The sequence below is a fragment of the Canis aureus genome, chromosome 6, assembly GCF_053574225.1.
Source record: "Canis aureus isolate CA01 chromosome 6, VMU_Caureus_v.1.0, whole genome shotgun sequence".
NCBI lineage: Eukaryota > Metazoa > Chordata > Mammalia > Carnivora > Canidae > Canis > Canis aureus.
Genome location: NC_135616.1, coordinates 72,267,887 through 72,290,483, shown reverse-complemented (window position 1 = coordinate 72,290,483; position 22,597 = coordinate 72,267,887). Strand labels below are relative to the sequence as shown.

Below are 22,597 nucleotides of genomic sequence, written 5' to 3'. Positions count from 1 at the left end.
ATGCAAATTAGATAGAGTTCAATTTGCAGATGCTAATCCTCATCCTTGATCTTATTCCTCTCCTCCCTGATTTTCAGTCTGTGTCTCTCCTTGATTCCTAGGGAGCCAGGCAGCAAGAGGTTTGGTTTTTCACAGTCGGAGGATCACTGTTTTAAAGAAGTGTTATATTTAGCACATCTGGCATAGTAGCAGTAAACAAACATTATAGTCTTTGTAACACTTTTGTGCAGGTGCCTTCCCCTCCCACCCCCACCTCCCACCCCCCGATTTTATTAGGTCTATGCTTTCCAAAGCTCTGTGTTCATTACACCTGAAATGACCCATCTCGACTACGGAGGAGTCCCCAGACAGAAGTTATGAATTAATGTCTCAAAAAAAAAAAAATAAAAAACAAACTCCAATTGAGCCTAATATAGGGGAAAATTACTATTTGCAAAATAATGTGATTCCGGGGCTCGAATTGCATTCCCTTGACCAAGGACAACCTCCTTTATTACTTTTTTATTTCCTGGAGGTTTTCCCCGGAGGCTCCCCACCCAGAAAGAGTTGCCAATTCAAGTTGCAGTAGGACCAGTGTTGCTTTTTTATACACACGCAGCTCGGGGAGGAGAACGGGCGGGGGCGGGCGGCGAGGGGAGCCTAACTGCTCGGTCCTGCAAAGACATCTGTTTCTCATCTCCGTTTGCTGTGGCAAAGGAGAAGAAAGTCTTTTTTGCAAAGGGTGGGAAAGGCACAGATTTCTTTTCTTTTCTTTTCTTTCTTTTTTTTAATCACACGCACACACAACAACAGAACTAAACCAAATTAAAAAAAAAAAAAAGATTGGGGGGGGTGCGGACAGCTCAGAAGGTTGCAGAGCGAATAGGTTCTCGGGCTGGAGCCGAGCCCCCGGGGCCAGGGCGGGAGCCGCGAGCGCGTGGGGTCTGGGCTGCGGGCTGGAGCTGCGCCCGCGTGTCCCCGGGCACCGGGAGGGGAGGGGAGGGGAGGGGAGGGGGGAGGGAGGGCGGGGAGGAGGGGAGGAGGGCGGGAAGGAGCGCAGGAGGCAGGGGGCGGGCTGGGGTGGGGGTGAGGGAAGGCGCCCCGCGTGCCGCCTGAGCAGAGGGCGGGCGGGAGAGCGGGCGCGCCTGTCATGCTCCCCCGCTCCCCCGGGGGCATCCTGCAGCACCGCGCCTCCGAGGCCCGCGGGGAGATGGCACTCGGGGTTGACGGGGCTCGCACGCTGCGCGCTAGACAGAGCCGCTCATTACCATAACCGTCTGCGGCGACGGCGGCGCGGCGCCCCAGTGGCGGCGGCGGGACCTGCGGGACCCTCGCCCGCCGCGCACCAGCGTCCTCCGCCCACCGGGCCGCCGGGCCGGGCCCCGCGCCACTGTGCAGCGGCGGCCGGGCTGGCGCCGAGCCCCGAGCGGACCCGCGGCGGCGCGAGCGCTCCGGCCGCCGCCTCCCGGCTGACCCCGCGGTAAGAGCCGAGCCGAGCCGGGCCGGGCCGGGGAGGGCAGCGGGCGGCCGCGGGGCGCGGGCCGGTCCCCGCGGGCGGCGGCGCGCGCCCCACCCCCCCCGCCGGGGCTCGGCCGGGGCGCGACCCCGGAGCGGGACCCCGCCGGGCGCCGAGGGGCCTTTCCCGGGGCGGGACCCGCCGCCTCCGCGGGCGGGGGGATGCGGCGCCGGGGAGCCCCGAGGGGTCCTGGGCGGCGGTGCCCCAGGGGACGCGCGGGGGGCGGGGGCGGCAGGAGCGGTGCCCCGGGTCAGCCGCCGCGGCGCGGGGCAGGTGGAGAGGGAGGGACCGTGGATGTCAGGAGCGCGCGCCTGCGAGGAGGAGGAGGAAGAGCTGCAGGAGCTGACACCTTCTGTCCTCCGCCACCTCCGCCCCCGCGCTCTCCTCCCCGGCAGCCGAGCGGCGCGGCGGGCGGCGGGCGGCGGGCGGCGGCGGCGGGCGGCGGCGGCGGCGGCTGCTCTGTCCTCAGCTCACCTCCCCGGCGGGCTCGCTGCTGCCCGCCCGGCCCACGCCTGCGCCTCGCCCCCCGCCCGCCTCCCGGGCCCCAGCAACTTTCCCGAGCGCCCGGCTGCGGGGGGAGGGGGAGGGGAGGACGGCCGCCCGCGGGAGGTGCAGGCGCTGCCCCCGGCGCCCCCCGCGCCCCCGACCCCCGCGCCCCGGTCCCGGTCCCGGTCCCGGTCCTGGTCCCGGTCTCGGGCCGCGCAGGGCGCTCCTGGGCTCGGCGGGCGGCGGGCGGCGGGGGCCTCGGCTGCGGCTGCGGTTGCGGCTGGAGCGCGGGGCCCGGGCCAGCCTCGCCAGAGCCCTGCCAGCCGCCGTGAGTCATTTCCTTGGAATCCTACCTTTGGTGTTTATTTCCCTTAGAAGGAAACTTGTTTAAAAAAAAAAAAAAAGAAAGAAAGAAAAGAAAAAGAAGAAGGAGGAAAGAAAGAAAGAGTAATAATAGGTCTCATTCTTCGGGAGAGGCGCTCGGCTCCCGCACGGGGGGAAGACAACTTGCCTTTGTTCCCAGACACTTGGGGGCTGTTTACTTTCTCCGGCTCCGCTCGCGTCCCCGGGCAGGGCTCGGGGCCGCCGCACCTACCCCCGGGGGTGTGTCTGTGCGGGAGCCGGGACGTGCTGCCTGCAGGGGGTCGGCTCCCCGAGCCTCACCGCCTCGGTCTGGAGTCTGGGATGGGGAGCTCGGCCAGCAGAGCTCGGATGCCCGGACACCCCGTCTTCTCCCTGAGGCCCGGCCCCCGCGGTCCTAGCCCTAGCCCTAGCCCTAGCCCGGGGACCTGACCTCAAGCTCCTGGCCTCTCCAAGCTACAGCGGAGAAATGCACTTCCCAGGGCAGACAGGTGTACTGCAGGGACTAGCAGAAAAGCGACGTCTGTCTATTTAGTAGAAGGGTTGAAGGATTTTATTCCACCCATTCAGCCCCTTGCAGCAGCAGCAGCAGCAGCAGCTGGACAAGCTGTTGGGGTCTTGCTGAGGACAACGTCCAGGCCAAGGGCTTGATTCCACCTGGGCAGCACATGTAGGGCTGGCAGCATCAAAGGTGCATTGGAAACGTCAGCCTTTTGCTTCTCTTCATTTCAGTAGTGGAATCGGATCTCGAGCTGCTTTCATGCTCTTAATGTTCTCTCCTTTCCAATGAGAGATGGGGGGAGGGGTGGGCAAAGAATGACCAGGAGCCCCTGTTAAACCCTAGGTGCCACTGAATCTATAGCCATCCTGTCCTGTGTGCCAGCCACTCCTATTAGCATTACAAGGGCTCCGTGGAAAGAACTAGTCTAACTCATCTGGGGAAACCAAATGGTATAGCCACGCCTTGTAACTTTGCTGTGAGCGGTTGCTGGAGAACCGTGACATTTTAGCCCTCAGCCTTCTGGGAATGCTTGAGGTGTCATTCTACTACATCCAGTTGGGTGACAAGACAGACCTGCAGGAGCCCAAGGCATAAGAGGTTAGGACCTTTTTATTTATTTTTTAAACCCATGTGTAGACAAAACACACTTTAACAACCTTCTTTTGAATCCACTTAACCCCCGATGTTAAAAACAAACAAATTTTACCATAAATGTCTGTCTTTGTGGTTATACCTAATGGTAACAGCACATGAAATTGTGGATTTGAACTTCTGAGCTAGGTGGCAGGATCAAAATGTAAGTCTCATCATACAGAGAATAGTGACAGTTTGGATCTGCACATATAATACAAATAGGGAGTCCTGTGAGACATTGGTGCATAGCACTGAACACTCCCAATTCTTCATGAATGTGGAATTCGCCTTCTTCAGACTAGGAGGACTCAACTGGAAAATTTCCAACCCCCTTCCCCAATAATCCAAAGTCCGAAAGCAAGGAAAACTTACAGAAATCAGATATCATAATGGAAAGAAAGAGCCAAGATAAAAGGACTATGCTGTGTTTCAAATTCAAATGCATCCTGATAGGATTTCATATGCTGGAATCAATACTAGCAAATAGAAACGCTTGAAATCCTTAACAGCCAAAAAAGCTACAACGATAAGTCATTAAAATGGAAATAAACTCTTAGGAACACAAACTAGCACGGGGCCCATATAATGTCCTATTAAACAAAGGTAATTGCTTCTAGGGGGCTTACACATGCTTCACTTTCCTAAGGGGCGTGGATTTGTCAACCTCTAGTTTTATGTCATAAAAGTTCGACATAGACCAAAAGCTTGCGTTTTAGTCCCAGAATCCAGCACAAAAGTGAGTGTGAATTTCAAGCTGGAAAATACTGCTGCAGTCCATGAGGGAGGGCTACTGAGAAAAAGCAGCAATTCATGTGCTCCTGGCAAAAGCACTTACTGATACAACTGTCTTTTTATAATAGGGTAAGAAATCAGACCATTTATGAGAGTCTCCCAGGGAATAAATTATCATGAGGTTTGATACCTTGTTTGGATGCCGGGTTTGAGGGGTGATAGACGGAATAGCTTAGTTTATCAAATCAATGTAGTGTAAATTTCCTGATGACTCCAGAGCAAAATAAATGGCATGTCCCACCATTTCCTTTTAGAGAATATTCGAACCTCTCTCTCTCTCTCTTTTTTTTTTTCTTGTAATAAGGTTTTCTAACAAGCCCTTGGCTGCTGCCTCCTTGGAGGGCATTTTAAAAGAGAAAGGGGTAGGTGGTTCAGCGGCCCAAGTCCGCGGGATCCTCCTTCCAGCCACTGACACGGAAGGCCTGGCTTCATTCCTCAGTGAGGTTGGGACAGAATTGAGGATCTGAGGGACGCGTGGATAAAGGATAGAGTCCTTGCTGCCAAGAGCTGCTCTGTTAGCCAGAGGGACACTGTCACTTCCGTGAAGCTATGTCCCCCTCCCCTGGTGGTTTTCCTTCTTTTACCTGGAAGTGGACCCTGGTTGATAACAGATAGGTGACCACAGGCTCCCCCTAAACCCCACTCGCTTTGCCCTCTCCCCAAAACGTTAGGAGCTGTGTAATTCGGAGAAGCCACGAACTAGACCCTTAGCGTGTATCTGAAAGACAGTCTTCAGAAAGCAGGCCTGACATCACTCTTCGTGACAGTTCTTTAAATGGCAAAGTGAGCTAGTGGAGGTTCAGGTCTTGTCAAAGGAACTGGCGGTTAATAAGGCGCGGAGGCTTTTCTCTGCTGTCACCTCTGATCTCCGCCCCGTGTAGGTCCTTTTGCTTTCAGTAGCAAACCCCTGTCCCTCCCTTGAACTCCCCCTTGACCCTGCCTCGGGCCTCAGTGGGGACCCAGGGGAGCCTGAGCGCCCCAGCCCCGCAGGAGCCCCCCGGGCATCACCGCAGGCCCCAGGCAAGGGCGTGAACTGGGGCCCGGGCAGCCGCGTGGTGCCTCCTGGAAAGTTCCTGCCTTGTGTCTGGGCCTTGCGGAGGCAAGAGTTGCCGGCTGCCTCTGGCCCCGAAGCCCTGGCTCCTGTTTAATATTCTCTCTGCTCCGTTGATGTTGTGCTTGGCTCCTGTGGGGCTGCAACTCCCGGCTTGAAACTGGAGCCAATTTTCTGTCTTCATCTTACAGTGTTTTGACTGGAGGCAGATCCAGTTCAGGCCGATCAGGGCTGGTGGAAACAACTACCAAGTGTGTCTCTGTCTGCTTCGTTTTGGGAGAAGAAAGTGGAGGGAGCCCCAGAATGTTGTAGAGCAACCGGCCCTGCGGAAAGGAAGAGGGGGCAGGCGCACAGCCCGAACCCCTGAGAGCATCAGTAGGGATTACGGTCGAGATATCTGCTTCCCCACCCTATTCTTTTGATTGATTAGCAGAATTCATCAAAGGAGACTCTCGGGGGGGATTGACCAGAAAATTGATTTTGCCTTATTAATAGAAAGGAAGCGCCAGGGTTTTGGACTTGCCTCTTAGCGGTGCGTCTTCTGCAGGAAGGTCAGGGGGAAAATGTGTTTAGGAGGCAAAGCAGCTGTCTCCAAGAGGGCTGAGGGGAATCTGAGAACAATAAGAAATGGGATTTTAAAGATCCGCCCATGAAATGCAGATTGCTGAACACAGAAGCTGAGCTAATAGCAGTGAGAGAGTTTGCTGAGGTTTCCTTTGAAAAAATAATAAAATGTTTCAGGGTGAAGGGGAGGACCGAGAAGTAAAAGTTTCCCAAAGCAAAGGAATGAAAATGCCAAGGCCATCCCCTGGCTTACTCTTGATTAGGGCTGTTTTCTTTTCTTTTTTTTTTTTTTCCTTTTCTTTTCCTTTCCTTTTCTTTTTTTCTTCCTCTTCTTCTTCTTCTTCTCTCTTTTTTTTTTTTTTTTTTTTTTTTTTTTTTAGATCTGAGGCTGTCAGAGATGACTCTGGTTCTGTCCATGAATAGATTCTGCGAGCCCATTGTCTCAGAAGGAGCTGCTGAAATTGCTGGGTACCAGACGCTATGGGAGGCTGACAGCTACGGAGGACCGAGCCCCCCTGGGCCAGCACAGGCTCCTCTCCAGGGAGACCGGGGAGCCGGTCCCCCACTGGCAGGTACTGCCCTTGACCTTCCCCTGCTGCCCTCTGCGGCTCTGCAGCCAGACTAGTGGGCGGGGGTGGTGTCTGGAGCGCCCGTCTGAGCTCAGAGAGCACTTGCTCCAGAGACTTCCCAGGCTGCAGGCTGCCTGTGCACCTCTCCTAAGTGAGCCCAGGGCTCCAGGGACAGGACCAGGGGTGATCGTTAAATTGCACTCAAACAGGAGTCCACATGTGCTGCTGCTTCCTGCGTAAGTCATTGCCACCTATATTTTTAAAAGAACCAAACCAGATTTTGATATTTCACGTGGGGAGCTGCACGGTTCTCTCCCAGCTACACAAGCCCTGGTGAGCTTGACAATGAAATCTTTATCCCATGAGACATAAAGGAATCTGCACTTTGGGCCAGAAGCTATGTGTCTCCTCTTTTTATTAAGCACACAGTTGGCTTTCGTATTCAGGAGAAAAATGTTTTTAAACACAGAAATATGTTCTTCCTGGTTCTTTACTCTTAGTATTCTAAGGTAAGTTCCTTGGGTTTTTGTGTTGTGGTGTACTTTAAACAACAACAACAGCAACCTAAAATGTAAAATAAGTACTCCTTGAAGTTCCTTTTGAATTAAAAGCTCTGTTCTTTAAAAATTAGACCCCACTTTAGTTCATGGTTGACACGTGACATGCTTACGAGAGAAAAAAAGGACGTTGGTTAGCCCAAATTTTGATTTTAAATTAAGAGATTTTCAGTTTCGTATTTTGAGAGAAGGAATATTATAACTCCAGTGTGCAGTTAGTCATCTCCTTCCTTATCTACAGCCAGTAATATTTTAGAATTATTTGGTCATTAGTGCTTACAGTTAACAATGTATAAATTTGAGCAGTGGTGTCCTATTATGGGTTTAATTAAACAGTTTGAATAAATGCTATTCTCCCCTTTATCAGTTTTGCTATTTGTGCATAGAATTAAGATTCTGATTATTTAGCAAGTGCTGACATGGGTCCCTTTTGCTTTATGATTACTTAGAAATCCTTGCCTCACCTGGGTTGCAGAATTTTGTGTGATAGCAACTGTTAAGACAAATGTTTATTTTTAATCACCACATGTACAGACAAATATGTAGCCAAGTCATCTTCTATAAGGAAATTAAAGGAAAGTATTTTGTTTGGAGAACCTCTGGCAAACCGCATGTCATTTGTCATATCTGATTTATTACCACAGGATCACATTACAGGGGAATTTCAAATCCTATAACAACATCCAAGATCACATACTTTAAGAGGAAGTATGTGGAAGAAGAGGATTTTCACCCACCACTCAGCAGCTGTAGCCATAAAGTATGTTTTTTTAATAGTCATTATTTTTATTAAGAGTTAAAGATACTTTGTAACAGTTGCTTGATCCATTTCCAGAATTGTTCCACCCAAGCAATGAAAACGAGCCACTTCTCTGCAGAGCCATATTAATCGCTGTCACTTTTTTGGGTCCTGTGTTATTTTCACAAGTAGTTGAAGAAAGAGCCAGCAGGAGCTCCTCTACCCAGAAATAACAGAATTATATAATCCAAGCAACATCTTTTTTACAACTGATTTGATTGTTCTCAAGTTGCATTAGTGGTTATGAGCAGCCCGTGTTTTCACGCGTGTGCAGAAATGCGTGTTCTTTCCCGACATCTTCCCCCTCCCCAAGCTCTAGGTCCCACGGCCAGTGCCACTTCTGTGTGTGCCCACCTGGGAGCGGTCCCCCAGGGCTTCTCTTGACCCCTTGGAGGTGGCCTCACTACCCCTTGAGTGTGCGCACGCAAGTAGAAACACGCACTTCGTTGTACATTCATTACGTTTGTTCAGTTTGTTAAAATCTGTAATTCATTCCCTAGAAAAGACCACAGCTTTCTCTTCTGCATGTGTAAAAAGAAAATAGTGGGATCCGGAAATGCCTGGAAGTATGAAACTGGCCACCTAAGCTTTCCAGATACCAGTTCTTTTTCCTTATGGTTCTCTTCCTTTACAAACTGTCTACAGATTTCAGCAGGGAGGATATAACCCAGACCATAGTTGTCTGAAGTACGGAGAGGATTTTGGATTTTTCGATTCCTCTTCCTGTCTCCTCTTCCCCGCCCTCTCCTCACCACCCCATAAGCTTGTCGTTCAGATGTTGCCTTGACCTTGCTCATGACGACACTGGCAGGCATTGGCAGGTGCTGCTGGGCTTTTCCCTGAATGTATAGTTCCTGCCTTTGGTTAACCTAGGTTGGCTTCCTTCACAGCCCCTCAGGTCATGCTACCAGGTGGCTTTTTTTTTTTTTTTTTTTAATTTAATGATCTGGAAGAGCTGGTTGCCAGGACACAAGCAGTTTATTTCCTCTTTTCATTTCTGTGTTAACGGTTGTAGCCTTTCCCAGTGGCTGCTGGATTTGTACCAGTCATCACCCACTGGTAGTATCCTACTGCCCAGAAGTGAGTCTTCCCATTTCCTCCCCACCTCTCTTCTCCTGCCTGGCCCTGGAAGGAGGCCTACTTTGGCCCTTCACTGCCAGATCCCGTCGGGCTGAGCCTCAGTTCCTGTTGTCCCTCTATCACGTAAGGGTAATTGCAAGTGTGAAACCCTTGTCTCTCAGAGAGACAGTCCTGAAAGCAACTCTCATGCTCCTGGCCAGGATTTGAAGTTGACTTACTGTGACCTGCATTTTGACATCTTTCAAAAGATCTTTATTGACCTCATAATATGTAAGTGTGTGTGTGTGTGTGCACATGTGCATGGGTTTGTATATACACAGAAAAGCACAAGCGTCCTATGAGTACAGCTTGCTGAGTTTCACAAAATGAACATATCCGTGTAACTAGCATCCAGATCAAGCAACAACATAACCAGCGACTGAGAACCCCCTCCTTGTACCCCTCATTACTACCTCTCTGTCCTCCGGAGAGATTGCTCCCCTGACTTCCAGCAGTGTAGATGAGTGTTCTGTCTTTCTACATTTTCCCCGTTGGACTCTCTAAATGCCAACAACCTGACCTGTCCCCACTGAGGTCTGCACCGTGACCAGATTCCCAGGTGCTTGACCACACCGTGGAGTCTGGAAGGGTGGATGTTAGCCACATCAGGGATCTTTATGGTTCCCTAAATGAACCCCGGGAGTTGGGGGAACAAGACCCCAGCATTCCCAGATCCAGACACTGCCAAGAAATACACAGTGATAACATGTTGACATGTAATAGCCTATGTCCTCTGAATTCTCTTCCCTTTTTGGATTTTTCAGACCATCTCAATTTTTGAGGAACGAGCCCACATCCTTTATATGTCCTTAGAAAAGCTAAAGTTTATCGATGATCCCGAAGTGTACCTCCGAAGATCTGTCCTTATAAACAATTTGATGAAAAGGATCCATGGAGAAATCATCATGCAGAATAACTGGTGCTTTCCTGCCTGCTCTTTCAATGGCACCTCCGCCCAAGAGTGGTTTATGGCTCAAGACTGTCCTTACCGGAAACGACCACGGATGGCCAAAGAGGAGTGTGAAAAGTTTCATGCCTGCTGCTTTTACCAAGAATGTGGTGGTCACTACCTAAATGGACCCCTTTCTCTCCATGCTAGTGTCGGAAGTGCCTCCACCACTGCCCCGTCTTCCTCCTCCTCCTCCTCCTCCTCCTCCTCCTCCTCCTCCTCCTCCTCCCCCCCTCTGCCTTTACCGAGTTGTTCCCACCAGGTGGATTTTGATGTAGGCAGCGCACCTGTTTACAAAGGTGATGGCCAGGTACCTGCCAATGAAATCTTTGTCACTAATGTCAGGTCACTAGGTGTTCAGGAAAAGGCCCCAGTAAGTGATGAGAAAGCAAATAATGACACCAGCAGGGATGGTGGCCCCCTAAGCCATGAACCTGGGGGAAATGACCTTGCTTTTGAGTGCAAAGGCCAATTCTACGATTATTTTGAGACTGGATATAATGAAAAAAGCAATGTGAGTGAGTCTTGGAAAAAGTCCTTAAGGAAAAAGGAGCCTTCACCAAGTAACAAACCGTGCTGTGGCAAAGGGAGTAAAATATGAGCCATCTTTTCACCGAAACTTCTGAAGCATGCACAGCATGATCAATTAGCTCTCATAAATTTTATTTTGAATGGATTTTATAGTTTTGTACAACTGATAAAATTATGCCATGAACATGCCGTGTCGTTTTAATGCCTGGAGAGCAGATTGCATAAAACATCTGTATAGTAGGCATCAGCGAGCTACTTATAAATGTGGTGATGTTCCCAAGAAAACAGTTGACTTAATGCTTAAAAGTATACCTTAGTTGTCCTACAGAAAAGGTCAGTAGATTAGACTGGGGGACAACGTGCCCTTGTGATCTTTCCATTACCCCCCCAAGGAGCCTGTCACTAGCCAAGAAACTGCATCATGTTTGCCAATTAAGGAGGTAGTTATTTGGAAAGCAAACCAACATAACCAGCAAAGGATGCCTGCTTCTTCTCTATGATACAGTATTTTTTTCTGAATAAAAGACCGAAGACAGGGAGCTAGATGAAGTGGCTTCACCGTGCCGTGAAGTACTTGTATTTAACAGTCTTGGGTGACAGATGAAAATAGGATGTAACATAATGAAACACCTGTCTGGGTGCGGCAATCAACAATATGTAGAAGGGTAATCCCTGCAAGTTCCTGGCTTGCCTGTGATGCATGATTAGGCAGTTAGAGAGGTGTTATACAGGGCGATTTTTGGTGCCTTACTTTATCTTAATTTTTGCCAATGTGAAAATTAAGGATAAATCAGAGTTACAGCAGGGATTTAACAAACAGGAAAAAAAAATACACAGGGTGGATCAATATTGTTTGGAAACCGTTAACTTCGAAACTATTGTGTTCAACTTTTGATTCAACATCTCTATTCTTCCTTTGTTTTTGATGCCCAATTGCTTTTGGATTTGGCATTTTTAGAAAGGGATGGGGGAAACAATAGAGCTGTTAGAAACCAGCACTAAGCTGCTTGAGCTTTTCTATGGCAACGGTCCGTTGCTGGGGTTTGGGTTTTTTGGGTTTTGGGTTTTTGTTTTGTTTTGTTTTCTTGTCCAATGAAGTTCATGAACCAGTGGCATGCATTATACTTTAATCTGTTTTGCATCATTTCACTCGTTTAGATTATAAAAAGCATGTGGTTTTTTATATATGACTTTTGCTGTTGATTAAGAAGCACAATGTTAATAAATGATGTGGTGATCAATGAGGTTTTATCTTAAAGAATGTAAAGACTTTAGTTTTTGGAAAGTTATTTTGGAGAAATGGGACTCAGTTGGCAATAGCTACCATGTATTTGGTCGACGATTTTCTCAATGATTTCTTTAATTTGTATGTTTGCAAGAGTGTTCAGAGTGCCCCTCTGACCGTCCTTCCTTCTACTCCAGCCAACTCCTCCTGCTAAACTGTATTCCAATTTCCAAGGTTGCTAATTGACTAGGGCCTCCTTAAACAATACTTCACGGGAACCAAATGCCAAACGGAGGAAATAAGTAAGTCCTCCCAGTTTCTCCAAGATAAAGCTTTTTTATTATTGCTATTAATATTAAATATAGGTCTCATTCATACAGTGTATGAGTAGGATCATCATTTGGACAATGTCCACAAGGACCAATTTTTAAAACATGTTCTTGTGTTATGGCTAAATAGTCTAGTAATGTTTTGTCCTTTATTTTCAATATTTGATAAACATTTGATGTTGAAAACTTAGATGATAGATGCTTGTATATGAACGTGTTGTAATAAAGTGAGGTTTTCTTGATATATATTTATTAAAACGATCAAAATTCATTACGATTTTATTTTAATGACTATCGGCAATGTTTCTCTTTTCTGTTGCTCTTTCTCCTTTAAAAAATTCAAGAGGTCTGGTGGGCAGTGGCCACACAGGAGTTTTCAAAATGAAAGACTACTTTAAGAGGTCAATCTGACAGGTGTTTCAGAATGATCCAAATGTGTGCGTTTAGATTTCTGTGGATTAGGAGGCCAATGTTAATAAATGATGTGGTTGGTTATCAAGAAGGTTTTATCTTCAAGAACAGATTCATTTTTGCAAAGTTTCTGACAAAAAATAGCATAACATACTGGATGCATCCTAGCTGGTTGCTTTATGAAATGTCAAATTGTCAAAAAGATGACCCAAATGTCAATGGTTGAAACAGCTATAGATTATGGCTGGTGGTTTTCCAAGCAACTTTGTATTAATGTTATTCTTAGAGGCTAATATTTGATAAAGGGAGAAAGCTAGTTGGAAGCTTAATTTGTCAAAAGTAGCATTCTTACTATGAATGTGATACATCCTAGAGATTTTTTTAAAAGATTTTATTTATTTATTCATGAGAGACACAGAGAGGCAGAGACACAGGCAGAGGGAGAAGCAGGCCTGATGCAGGGAGCTTGATATGGGACTTGATCCCGGGACTCCAGGACTCCAGGACCACGCCCTGGGCCAAAGGCAGGCACTAAACCGCTGAGCCACCCAGGGATCCCCATCCTAGAGATTTTAAATATGAAAGAGATGACATCCTTTTGCTTTTTAGAAGCCACTAGCATTATCAGGTAATGTTTCTCTTGATGGCCAAAATTGTAAATGACAGAGTTGGTGATTTTCCACAGCACTCACCTGAGCTTCGGGCCCAGACATCTGCTCAGCAGAACCAACTGGAGCTTCTAGCTGGACAACTGGGGCTTTGAATTTGCATTTTTAATTCTTAGCCATCAAGTTTTTGTCTCTAAGACATTTCTAGCATACCGAGAGACATACTCCCCCTCCCACCCCTTAAAAAGCCCTAAGCATCCATTCAAATAAAAATGTTCCTTTTGTTGGTATGAGAACTTTAGGGCCTTTTATGTGCCTCCATCACCATTTCTACTCAGAAGATAATCAGATTTTTCCAGAGTGGCCAAGGCACAGATGATAATTCTACTAACTGGGTTCCATAGTTCTGTCTCAGAGATTGGTAAACCTAAGACTCTCTTCACCCCACACTCTGTCTACCCACCTGGAAGTAGCACCTTTTCTCATTGCTGTGCTTTGCTTTAAGGAAAACCTGATAGGGCAGATTCCAGACTTCTAAAAGTTAAATGAGGGGAAATCTTCACTTAAGAAAATGGCCCAGCTCCCCCCAAGAATGCCTTTAATTGCTGCTCCCTGAGGCATCTAGGTGCACCTCATTAACCAAATCATTAACCTTTGCCTCTGGTCCTTCCCCTCTAAAAGTGGTGATTGTAGAAGACTGTCTGGCAGAGGCACTTTAAAAGAAGACAGATATCCTCAATCATATGCTCCCACTCCTAAAATCCTATTATTCCTTACTTCACCTTGAAGGGGGTGCCAAAGACAGGATTATAAGCGGCCAGGATTTGGAAAGAAGGTAGAAAAACTCAACTGGTGGAAGTGAGTATCTAAGGACCAGTCACTAATTAGGGTAAAGCGTGTGTCTTTGGCATGATCTTTTAAGACAATAGAGATTTTGAGCATTTTGTTTCATACGGCCTGAAGCAAGTGAATGAACCTTTATTTTCAGAGATCATAGTTAACTCCATCAAAGCAGGCCTGCCCACCCCTCCAATCATGAACTTGTTTTACAGCTCCGCTTAATGACTTCCTTTTGGTGTATCTAGAGAAGAGCTGAGAACAACTTGCAGCAGACATGGGCGTTTAAGAGATGTCAACCTCACAATAAATATCAGACAAAGATATAAGGATTCCTATGCAATGCAGCGAGGCTTTTGTGTTCCTCAAACAAGTTGTGAGCAGAAAACGTTTTTGGAAATAATTAGTTGTTTAAATCCATTTTGATGACAGCCCCTTAAATTTGAAGTCATTTCACTTGTACTTAAGGTTATCCTTGGCAGTTTTGCTGGGCTTTTTTCAAAATCAAGGATTCAACAGGCCATGAGCGATGATGATTTATTTCTTCCTTTCTTTCAAGATTTTTACTCATCCATTCATGAGAGACACAGAGAGAGAGGCAGACACAGGCCAAGGGAGAAGCAGGCTCCCTGTGGGGAGCCGGATGCGGGACTCCCTGACTCCGGGATCAAGCCCTGAGCCAAAGTCAGACAGATGCTCAACCGCTGAGCCACCCAGGTGTCCAGAGCAATGATGGTTTAAAGGAGATGCGGAACTGTCCCATGAAGAGAGGAGTGAAATCAGTATTTCAGTAATGGGAGACAATGTATGGTTTCTAGTAATTCATTTTAATAAGATTGCTGTGTTTTGATTGTGGTTTAAAATAAAATGCATTCAGGATCTTTTAAGTTACTACTCAACGCCGTCATTGCTCGCCTACAGTTCCAGTGTGTAAGAGAAGTAGATCGTCTACACATGGCGAAAACTACTCCATTGGATGTGAGAGCTACATGACCAAGGGTGAAACACTTCCTACTTTAGAGATTGTTTCCAGCCCTGTGTACATGCCATATTTCAATTGGGAGAATTCACTTAGGAAAAGCACTTGAAAAGATGTAAGTTATGAACACTTGAATCTCGCATCCTGCCATAAAGTGCATCAGCAAGTGAGTTTAATAAAACATGCTGTTTAAAATAGTCTGTAATTTCCTGTTTCTGCGTTTCCCTTCAGTATCTGTGACAGGCTGAAGAACCATGACTACACAAAGGGCATTTACACAAGCTCGTCTGGTGGTGTTTGCAAACCACTGCTAGGAGCTTCGTCTTCTTTGGTAAACAATTCTCTGGTGGGCTGTCGATGGTTGTTGTTTTTTTCCTTGGTGTTGGTCCAATTTGTTAATTTTGAAAATGCAAACTACTTATTCATAGCCTGGAAACACCTGCTTTTGACCGCAGTGAAACTGATAGAACGTATGGAGATGAATTAGTCATTGCTTATGAAAGTACCCACGTTTTTCTCAACCCCATTTTTAAAACTGTTCCCTTGATTTAAAATTATAAACTCCTATAAAATGCCATATCTTGGGGATGGAACACGCAAAGAGAGAACTTGCAGGGACGTAAGTTGTGATCTTGCTTCCTGCCAAGATCCCAAGACCATAGACAAATAGCAAAATTGGGGAGACACCCAAGCCACCCTAAGGCCTGTGCCGCCCAGGCTGGCTTGGCTTTCAACAGGCATTGCCCTCATCCAGGTCATTCCATGGCAGCAGCTGGGTCCGCACATCAGGCAGGTGATGCTCCTTTCCCCTGCTGATACTCCTTCTGCGTATGTTTTCTGAGGGGAGTGCAATAAGCTACAATCAGATGTGACATAACTCTGTATCCTGGCAATCAAGAAGCAGAGCTTTCTCAGTGCACCTGGCCCAGCACTCAGGCATCTATAGCTTCCCCAAAACTCACAAGACACCTGTGTGCATGATAGGGAAAAGGTGGAGATTGACAGGCTCTCAGGCACAGGATTTCAGCAAAAAGGTTAGGAGTCGCTCTCTGATGGAGTAGAGGTAAGAAGTTTGAGTGAGATGAACAGGGCCCCACATGCATTGCAGAGTGGACTCACTTTCTTTAGGGAAAAGTCTAAAGATAAAAAGGAAGACTTTTTTTTTTTTGTCAACTTCTTTAAGAAAGAAAAACCATTTTATTTTATTTTATTTTATTATTTTTTTTTTTTTAGAAAAACCATTTTAGGGATTAAAGGATTTCCCTTTTGTTTTCGCAAGAAGAAAGCAATGGCTTGTCTGCCCTTTCTGGAAGCTGGGAGTGTTCCTTGTTGTTTTCCAAGTCCTTAGATGCTGTGCTTTTCAATTAACCCAGCAAATGACCTTTGTGACTAGGTACAGTTATTAGTCCGAGGTACCTCTCTCCTGTTCAGTTCAACGGCTCAGTGGTTGTGGGGTTCTCATGAGACCAGCATAAAGCTGAGGGTTAAGAGTGGGATTTGGAATCACTGCCTGGATGCACATCCCAGCTCTGCTACTGTAGCTGTGCACTCTTGACCTTGGCCTGCAGCCCCTTGACTTTCCAGTGCCTCGATTTCCACATCTATAAACTAGGGTGGCATAATGTACTCGCCAGGCAAAGTTGCCAGGATTAAAGACTTTAATATCAGGGAAATGACCCACCCTTGCCTGAATGCACATAATGGGTGAGCCTCCAAGACCTCTCCACTAACGTCCCTGGATGACCCGAAGGCAGGACCCTGACAGTACCAGATCCTCCTTTTGTGGAAAGTGTTCCTTCAGCCTTTTGGGTTCTGTACAACAAGCTTGAAACAAATACAGAGGTGATGTGAAACCTGGGGACCGGGGACCCTTAGACTTTGGTAAAGTAGTCATTGGTGTTCTTGAGGCATTTTTAACATTTCAAAAGGTTTACTGGAAATCATAAAATTTCCTGAAAGCAGCTGCATAGGCTACCCCACGGCAGATTGCTTTCCTGTTGCTTGGAATTAAACCAGCTCTGGGTTAACACAGCCCAAACAAGAAGAAACTCTGGGAAAACGCAGGCATTATCCTCAGTAAATACAACTGGTTTCATAGATAGGATCTCTCAGAACATTGACTACCTGAAGGGAATAAAAGGCATCCCTATAAGTGAAAAGTTGAAAAACCACTAACCTTTGACTCATTCCTAGGATTTGTCAAAGTTCACGTTTATTCAGTTAAGGTATTATTCTCTTAGATTTAGTTTTCACTCAGAAAAAAAAAAATGCAGTATTGAGTAAATGAACATGGATAATTTAGACCCAAAATGATTTCTAGTGTTCCTACATCTGGTAATGGAGACCAAAGAATTATCTTCTGGATATGGATATTCATAACTTTGAGGACATGTCCTATCATAAAATAACTAGGATACACTTTTCACCAATAAGATCTAAATTTAAAAAGCAGATTAGCTAGAGAGTGGTTATTCCTACTTCAAGATTTCATTCTTTTCTATGTTGCCTTTAAACTCAGAGCCCGGGATCCCTGGGTGGCGCAGCGGTTTGGCGCCTGCCTTTGGCCCAGGGCGCGATCCTGGAGACCCGGGATCAAATCCCACGTCGGGCTCCCGGTGCATGGAGCCTGCTTCTCTCTCTGCCTCTGTGTGTGTGTGTGTGTGTGACTATCATAAATAAATAAATAAATTTTAAAAATAAAATAAACTCAGAGCCCAACTAATGGCTTCAAAATAGGATTCCCTTTAACAAATGACGTTTCCTTTCCTCCTAACTTTTCGAGAGTTTCTGTTTTTCCGTAGGGTGAGGCACACTTGTAGTGATGCTTGCTCACTGGTAGGTTTGAAATGAGAACCAAACTGAACCACACGGTTTGACAAACAGGCACCCAAATGTAATAAAAGAAAATGCAATATTGCACCATGACCCTTCCAAGACTTTTCTGCAACAGGTTCTCCTCCAACCCTAACAGGCTCTAGGATCTCCTGACTGGCACCAATAGTTGCCATTTCAGCTGAGAGAGGCACTGGGAAGCCAGGACACCCTCAATTTACCCAGGGACATCTAGGCTGGCCATCTCCAGATCCTTGTCCCCTCTGTGTTTGGACACCGAGCATCTAGAGTAGATACTTCATTTTCCTGCAGGTGGAATACGGAGCAGTAAGGATGATTGATTACAATTCTCAACCAGTTCAGCCTTAACCCATCTGGTTTTAGCCGAGATGACTTAATGTAGAAGGGCAGTGAGGGATGGGGGTCAGGGCATCTGTCTGTCTGAAAACAATATTGGTCTCTGCCCTGAAAGGACCCGTAAAGAGATCCTGGGGCCATCAGTCCACCTGGTTGTCTTAACGGATGAATAAATAGGCACATGCGAGGAACCCTGGGAGGGGATTTGTAAGGATTGATTTCCAACTCTCATTCTCATGACGGATCAAAAAAGGTTTATAATCAATCAATCATTCTAAAAAATTTTATTTTTCCCCCTGCAGTCTATTGTATTGATTTCCGATCAAATGACTGCTGTTTCTTAATAACAAAATTATTACCAAGTTAAGATTGTGAGCCCTAGGGCAGCCCAGGTGGCTCAGGGGTTTAGCGCCGCCTTCAGCCCAGGGCCTGATTCTGGAGACCCGGGATCGAGTCCCATGTCGGGCTTCCTGCATGGAGCCTGCTTCTCTCTCTGCCTCTCTCTCTCTCTCTCTCCCTCCCTCTCATGAATAAATAAAATCTTTAAAAAAAAAAAAAAAAAGATTGTGAGCCCTAGAGTCGGACTTAGGAGACAGGTCCTTGCCCATTCCTACCACCCACTAGCTGTCTAACGGTGACAAGCCCCTTAACATCTCTGGGTCTTGGGATCCCTGGGTGGCGCAGTGGTTTAGCGCCTGCCTTTGGCCTGGGGCTCGATCCTGGGGACCCGGGGTCGAGTCCCACGTCGAGTCCCACGTCGAGTCTCACGTCGAGTCCCACGTCGGGCTCCCAGGGCATGGAGCCTGCTTCTCCCTCTGCCTGTGTCTCTGCCTCTCTCTCTCTCTCTCTCTATCATAAATTAAAAAAAAAAAAAAATCTCTGGGTCTTGATATCCCATCTGTCAGATGATGAGGCTGGATTCAGACAGCATCTAGGATTGGTCTCTTCTGGCCCTAACATTTGTGATTCTAACAACCAACGGGTCTTTCCCAAGATTTTCACCTGCATTTTCTACAAGTCACCCCATCCTTTCCTTCTCCAGGATGCCTCCCCACCATCCTCACTACCCCCTGCCCCCCCATGAAAGGGAGAAACTGCTTCTGGATGTTTCTTAAAAAGAATAAATCTTGGGATCCCTGGGTGGAGGAGCGGTTTAGTGCCTGCCTTTGGCCCAAGGCGTGATCCTGGAGACCCGGGGTTGGGCTCCCCGTGCATGGAGCCTGCTTCTCCATCAGCCTATGTCTCTGCCTCTCTCTCTCTCTCTCTCTCTCTGTGTGACTATCATAAATAAATAAAAATTAAAAAAAAGAATAAATCTCATAGTTTTCCTGTCCAGTATGATTTTCTGCATGTGGCTGCTAACCTATTGTCTGTACATTCCTCCAGATAGGCCATGCTCCCCCCGCGGTGTCTCAGTACAGCACCCCCCCCAGTACTCCGCAGTCCACCCTCCCCACCACCCAACAGACATTAGCCCATTAGCCAGCCAGCCACCTCGCTTCTCCTCCTGGCACAAAGTTATCCTCTCCTCCAAGCAACCAGCTTGCCTGCCCTGTGCAGGCAGGAGATCTGCGAACCCTCTTCTCTCTCATGTTTATGAGTAATAAAATAGCGGACTTCCCCCCCTTCTTTTTATGAAGACAGTCCTTGCAGCTGTGACTATAACTGTTGTTGGGTTGTTGTTGTTGTTGTTTTTTTTTTTTTTTCCATACGAGCCAAGATTATGGTCCCATAACCCAATTAGTGTCATTTGGTGGTGGTCCAAGTGCTTCCCCTGCACGAGTTTTAATTTGGGGATCCCCGGAGGCTGCACTCCACATCTGTAGCCGGCCTGTTCTTCCTCTCCCCTTATTTGCTCGAGGTTTATGGGAGGATTAGCTGTGTGGTCTGGGAGGCGGCTGCTTCGCTTTCATCCGCTCTGCTCTCGAGCCGCCGAGGAGCCTTTTACTTTTCATCAAGCCCTGGCACCTGGAGGGCGGGCAGCCGGGGCGACTGGAATGAATCAGTGGCTGCCCCGCAGGCCCCGGGGGGCGCGGCCCCGCGAGCGTGGGGGAGGGGAGCGCGCAGGGAAGGAAGCCCATTGGGCGCTCGCGGCCTCGCCAGGCTGGGCCCGGCCGGGATCCCGGGTGCGGGGCGCGGCCCCCCCACCCCCCGCCCCGCCCCCACTCCCTGGCTGGCGAGGGCTGGCGAGGGCTCCCGGCGCTCATTGTGCAGGCAGCTGGCACCAGCTGGGAAGGGAATTAGCATAACAAAGAGCCGGAGCGAGCGCGGCGCGGCCCGGCGGGGGCTCTGCGGAGCGCCCGGGGCTCCGAGGAGCCGCGCCGTCAGCCGCCGCGCAGCGCCCGGGGCCGCGGGGCCGGAGCGCCTCGGAGCGCCGCGGAGCGCCAGGCCGGGCCCCGCCGCGGTGGCCACGCCAGCCGGGGTCTGCGGGGTCGCGGCCGCGGGGCTCGCCCGCAGAGGGCAGGCGGGGCGGGGGGGCGGGGGCGACGGCGTGCATGGGCGTGCGCGTGTGTGCACGGGCGTGCACGCGGGCATGTGAGTGTGGAGCGAAGGGGCCACCTGCAGACGGGCGGGGACCCACCTGCTCCCTCCCCGACCTCCCCTCCGAGGCCTCTTTGTTCATTCCTAAGGCGAAGCTGGTTCTCACCTCGGGCCGCGGCTTGGAGCCCCCCCACCCCCCCCGGGGAGCTCGGCCTCCGCCCCACCCCGGGGCCGGCGGGGAACCGCGCCCGCACCCCCCGCGGAGGTCCCCGGTGCGCCCTGGGGCGCTGCCGTCCTGGCTGCCGGGGAGCCCCGGGTTAGCGCCTCGAAGCTCGTCCTTCCCGTGCACGGATGAGGGCACAGCCCTCCGACCCCGCGCTCCGGGCCCGCGTCTGCGGCCGGGCCACCTCGGATCCGTGCAGTTGCCCCGTGGGGCGACCCTGAGGCCCAGGCCAGAGTCACAGAAGGTCACAGCTGGCGACGCAGCCGGCCGACCCGGAGCCCGGGCTGGGGCACTCCAAGCCCGCGTTCTTTCCACTGTCATCGTTTCAAACCTACGAACCACGCTGCCAGTCGGGCCCCGGGAGGACCCCGGAGGACCGTGGAGAAGGCGGGGCGGGGGCGGTCAGGGCACAGCTGGAGGAGGCAGGCACAGCCCAGACGACGTCCCTAGGGACCGCCCCAGGCCCCCGGCCCGGATTTCTGTGCCCTCCGATCTGAGTTGTCCCCCCTCCTCCCTCCCTCGGGGGCCCGGGCATCTTAGGGGCGCGGGCCCGCCCCCTCCCGACTCTGGCTCCCAGGCTCCCTACAGGAAAGGGCGCAGCACAAGCCGTTCGCCGTCACCCAGGTGCTGTCGACCGCGGGGAACGTGGGGGGGGGACCCGGGGACCCGAGACCCCGAGACCCGGGACCTACACCTGCACGCCTCCCCCAGCGCCTGGGTGTCTCCTGGCTACGCCGCACCCCGCTTCTTGCTTGCGGGAGCCTCGGCCTCCGAGCACCGAGGGAGCAGAGCCGCGAAAAGCAGAAGAGCCGCGCGGGGCCGCCGTCCCCAGGGGTGCAGGCCCGGCCCGCGGGCTCCAGCAGGTGCCTTGGCAGCACCAAGCTCCGCGAGGGGCAGGCACCTCCGAGGCCAGCGGGGCCCGCCCTCCCTGCTCACAGTCGGGGCTGCGGACACCAGGGGGATGAAGGGCGTCTTGCGGTTTCCCAGGCCTCGGTCGGGTCGGCCCAGCCCTTGGGGGGCTCCTGACCTGGGATCGCGGGTGCTCATTTACCTCCCCGGCCCCTGTCACCAAGAACCCCGGTGGTGCTGGGGACATGGGCAGCCCTAGCAGTGCGGGCAGCATGTGGTCCTGGAGGCACCTGGAGACGGCGAGGGTTGCGACCCTGGGCCACGGCCAGAACCAGGGGCCGCCCCACTTGAATTCAGGAGTGGGCAGGTGAACGGGTGGCCCTCGGGGCTGCTGATGGCTGCTGTTATTATTAAGAGTTCAGAATTCTCCTAGGTTCTAACAACTGTGTTCATTCTCAATAAATGGTTTCTTAATAATCATTTTAATTAGCAAAAAGGCTGTCTTATTAAAGCTAATTAAAGGCAATTTGGGAACCTTATTTTCATACAATCATAAAATTAGAGAAACAAGAAGCTGGAGAAATGAGGAATGTCTCAGGCTTTCTGCAGAGGGGGTGGGGAGGAGCCGGGAAGGGAAAGCCTCCCCCCAAGCCAGGCCTGCGGGCAGGGGTGCCCAGTGGGTGGGCTGTTCCAGATTGGGAAGCAGCCTCCAGCATTCTAGGGGGCAGCTACAGGGAGCCATCCTCTGTTCCGTCCTTGAAACCCCCGGGTCACCAGAACTTCCCTCTGCTCCTGCAGTTGGTCACTTCTCTCCCTCTAGTTAGCTCTACCTTGAAAATATACTAACCTTGCAGCCTTGACCTGTGCAAGACCTCATTCCTTCCCTCCCATCCTTTCTGTGGCTAATTGTCTTAACTCACCAGCCTAACAGGTATTATTAACCTATTATTAACCTTTCAGGCCTGACTCTTAATACACTCCAAACTTGGCCCAACCCCATCTTCTGCTCCAGCCACCTCAGTTCCTCGATGTCCTCTCCTGATGACCTGCTCCTTCCCA

General features: G+C 49.8%; 1 protein-coding gene across 1 annotated transcript; it reads left to right on the top strand.

The window, feature by feature from the left end:
* Positions 1 to 1,361: 1,361 nt before the first annotated feature.
* SERTAD4 (SERTA domain containing 4) lies at positions 1,362 to 12,232 on the top strand. The gene is made up of 4 exons (XM_077902214.1): positions 1,362 to 1,459; positions 6,264 to 6,455; positions 7,654 to 7,769; positions 9,692 to 12,232. The coding sequence occupies exons 2-4, from the start codon at positions 6,281 to 6,283 to the stop codon at positions 10,475 to 10,477; spliced, it is 1,077 nt and encodes a 358-aa protein (XP_077758340.1). The 5' UTR covers positions 1,362 to 1,459; positions 6,264 to 6,280; the 3' UTR covers positions 10,478 to 12,232.
* The last annotated feature ends 10,365 nt before the right edge of the window (positions 12,233 to 22,597 follow it).

What these genes read in the sequence shown, in the direction of transcription:
- SERTAD4 (XM_077902214.1), top strand. Translation starts at nt 6,281, where the DNA reads ATGACTCTGGTTCTGTCCATGAATAGATTCTGCGAGCCCATTGTCTCA. An exon ending in AGCCGGTCCCCCACTGGCAG is followed by an intron (nt 6,456 to 7,653) that starts GTACTGCCCTTG and finishes TTATTACCACAG; the next exon opens with GATCACATTACAGGGGAATT. An exon ending in TCAGCAGCTGTAGCCATAAA is followed by an intron (nt 7,770 to 9,691) that starts GTATGTTTTTTT and finishes TGGATTTTTCAG; the next exon opens with ACCATCTCAATTTTTGAGGA.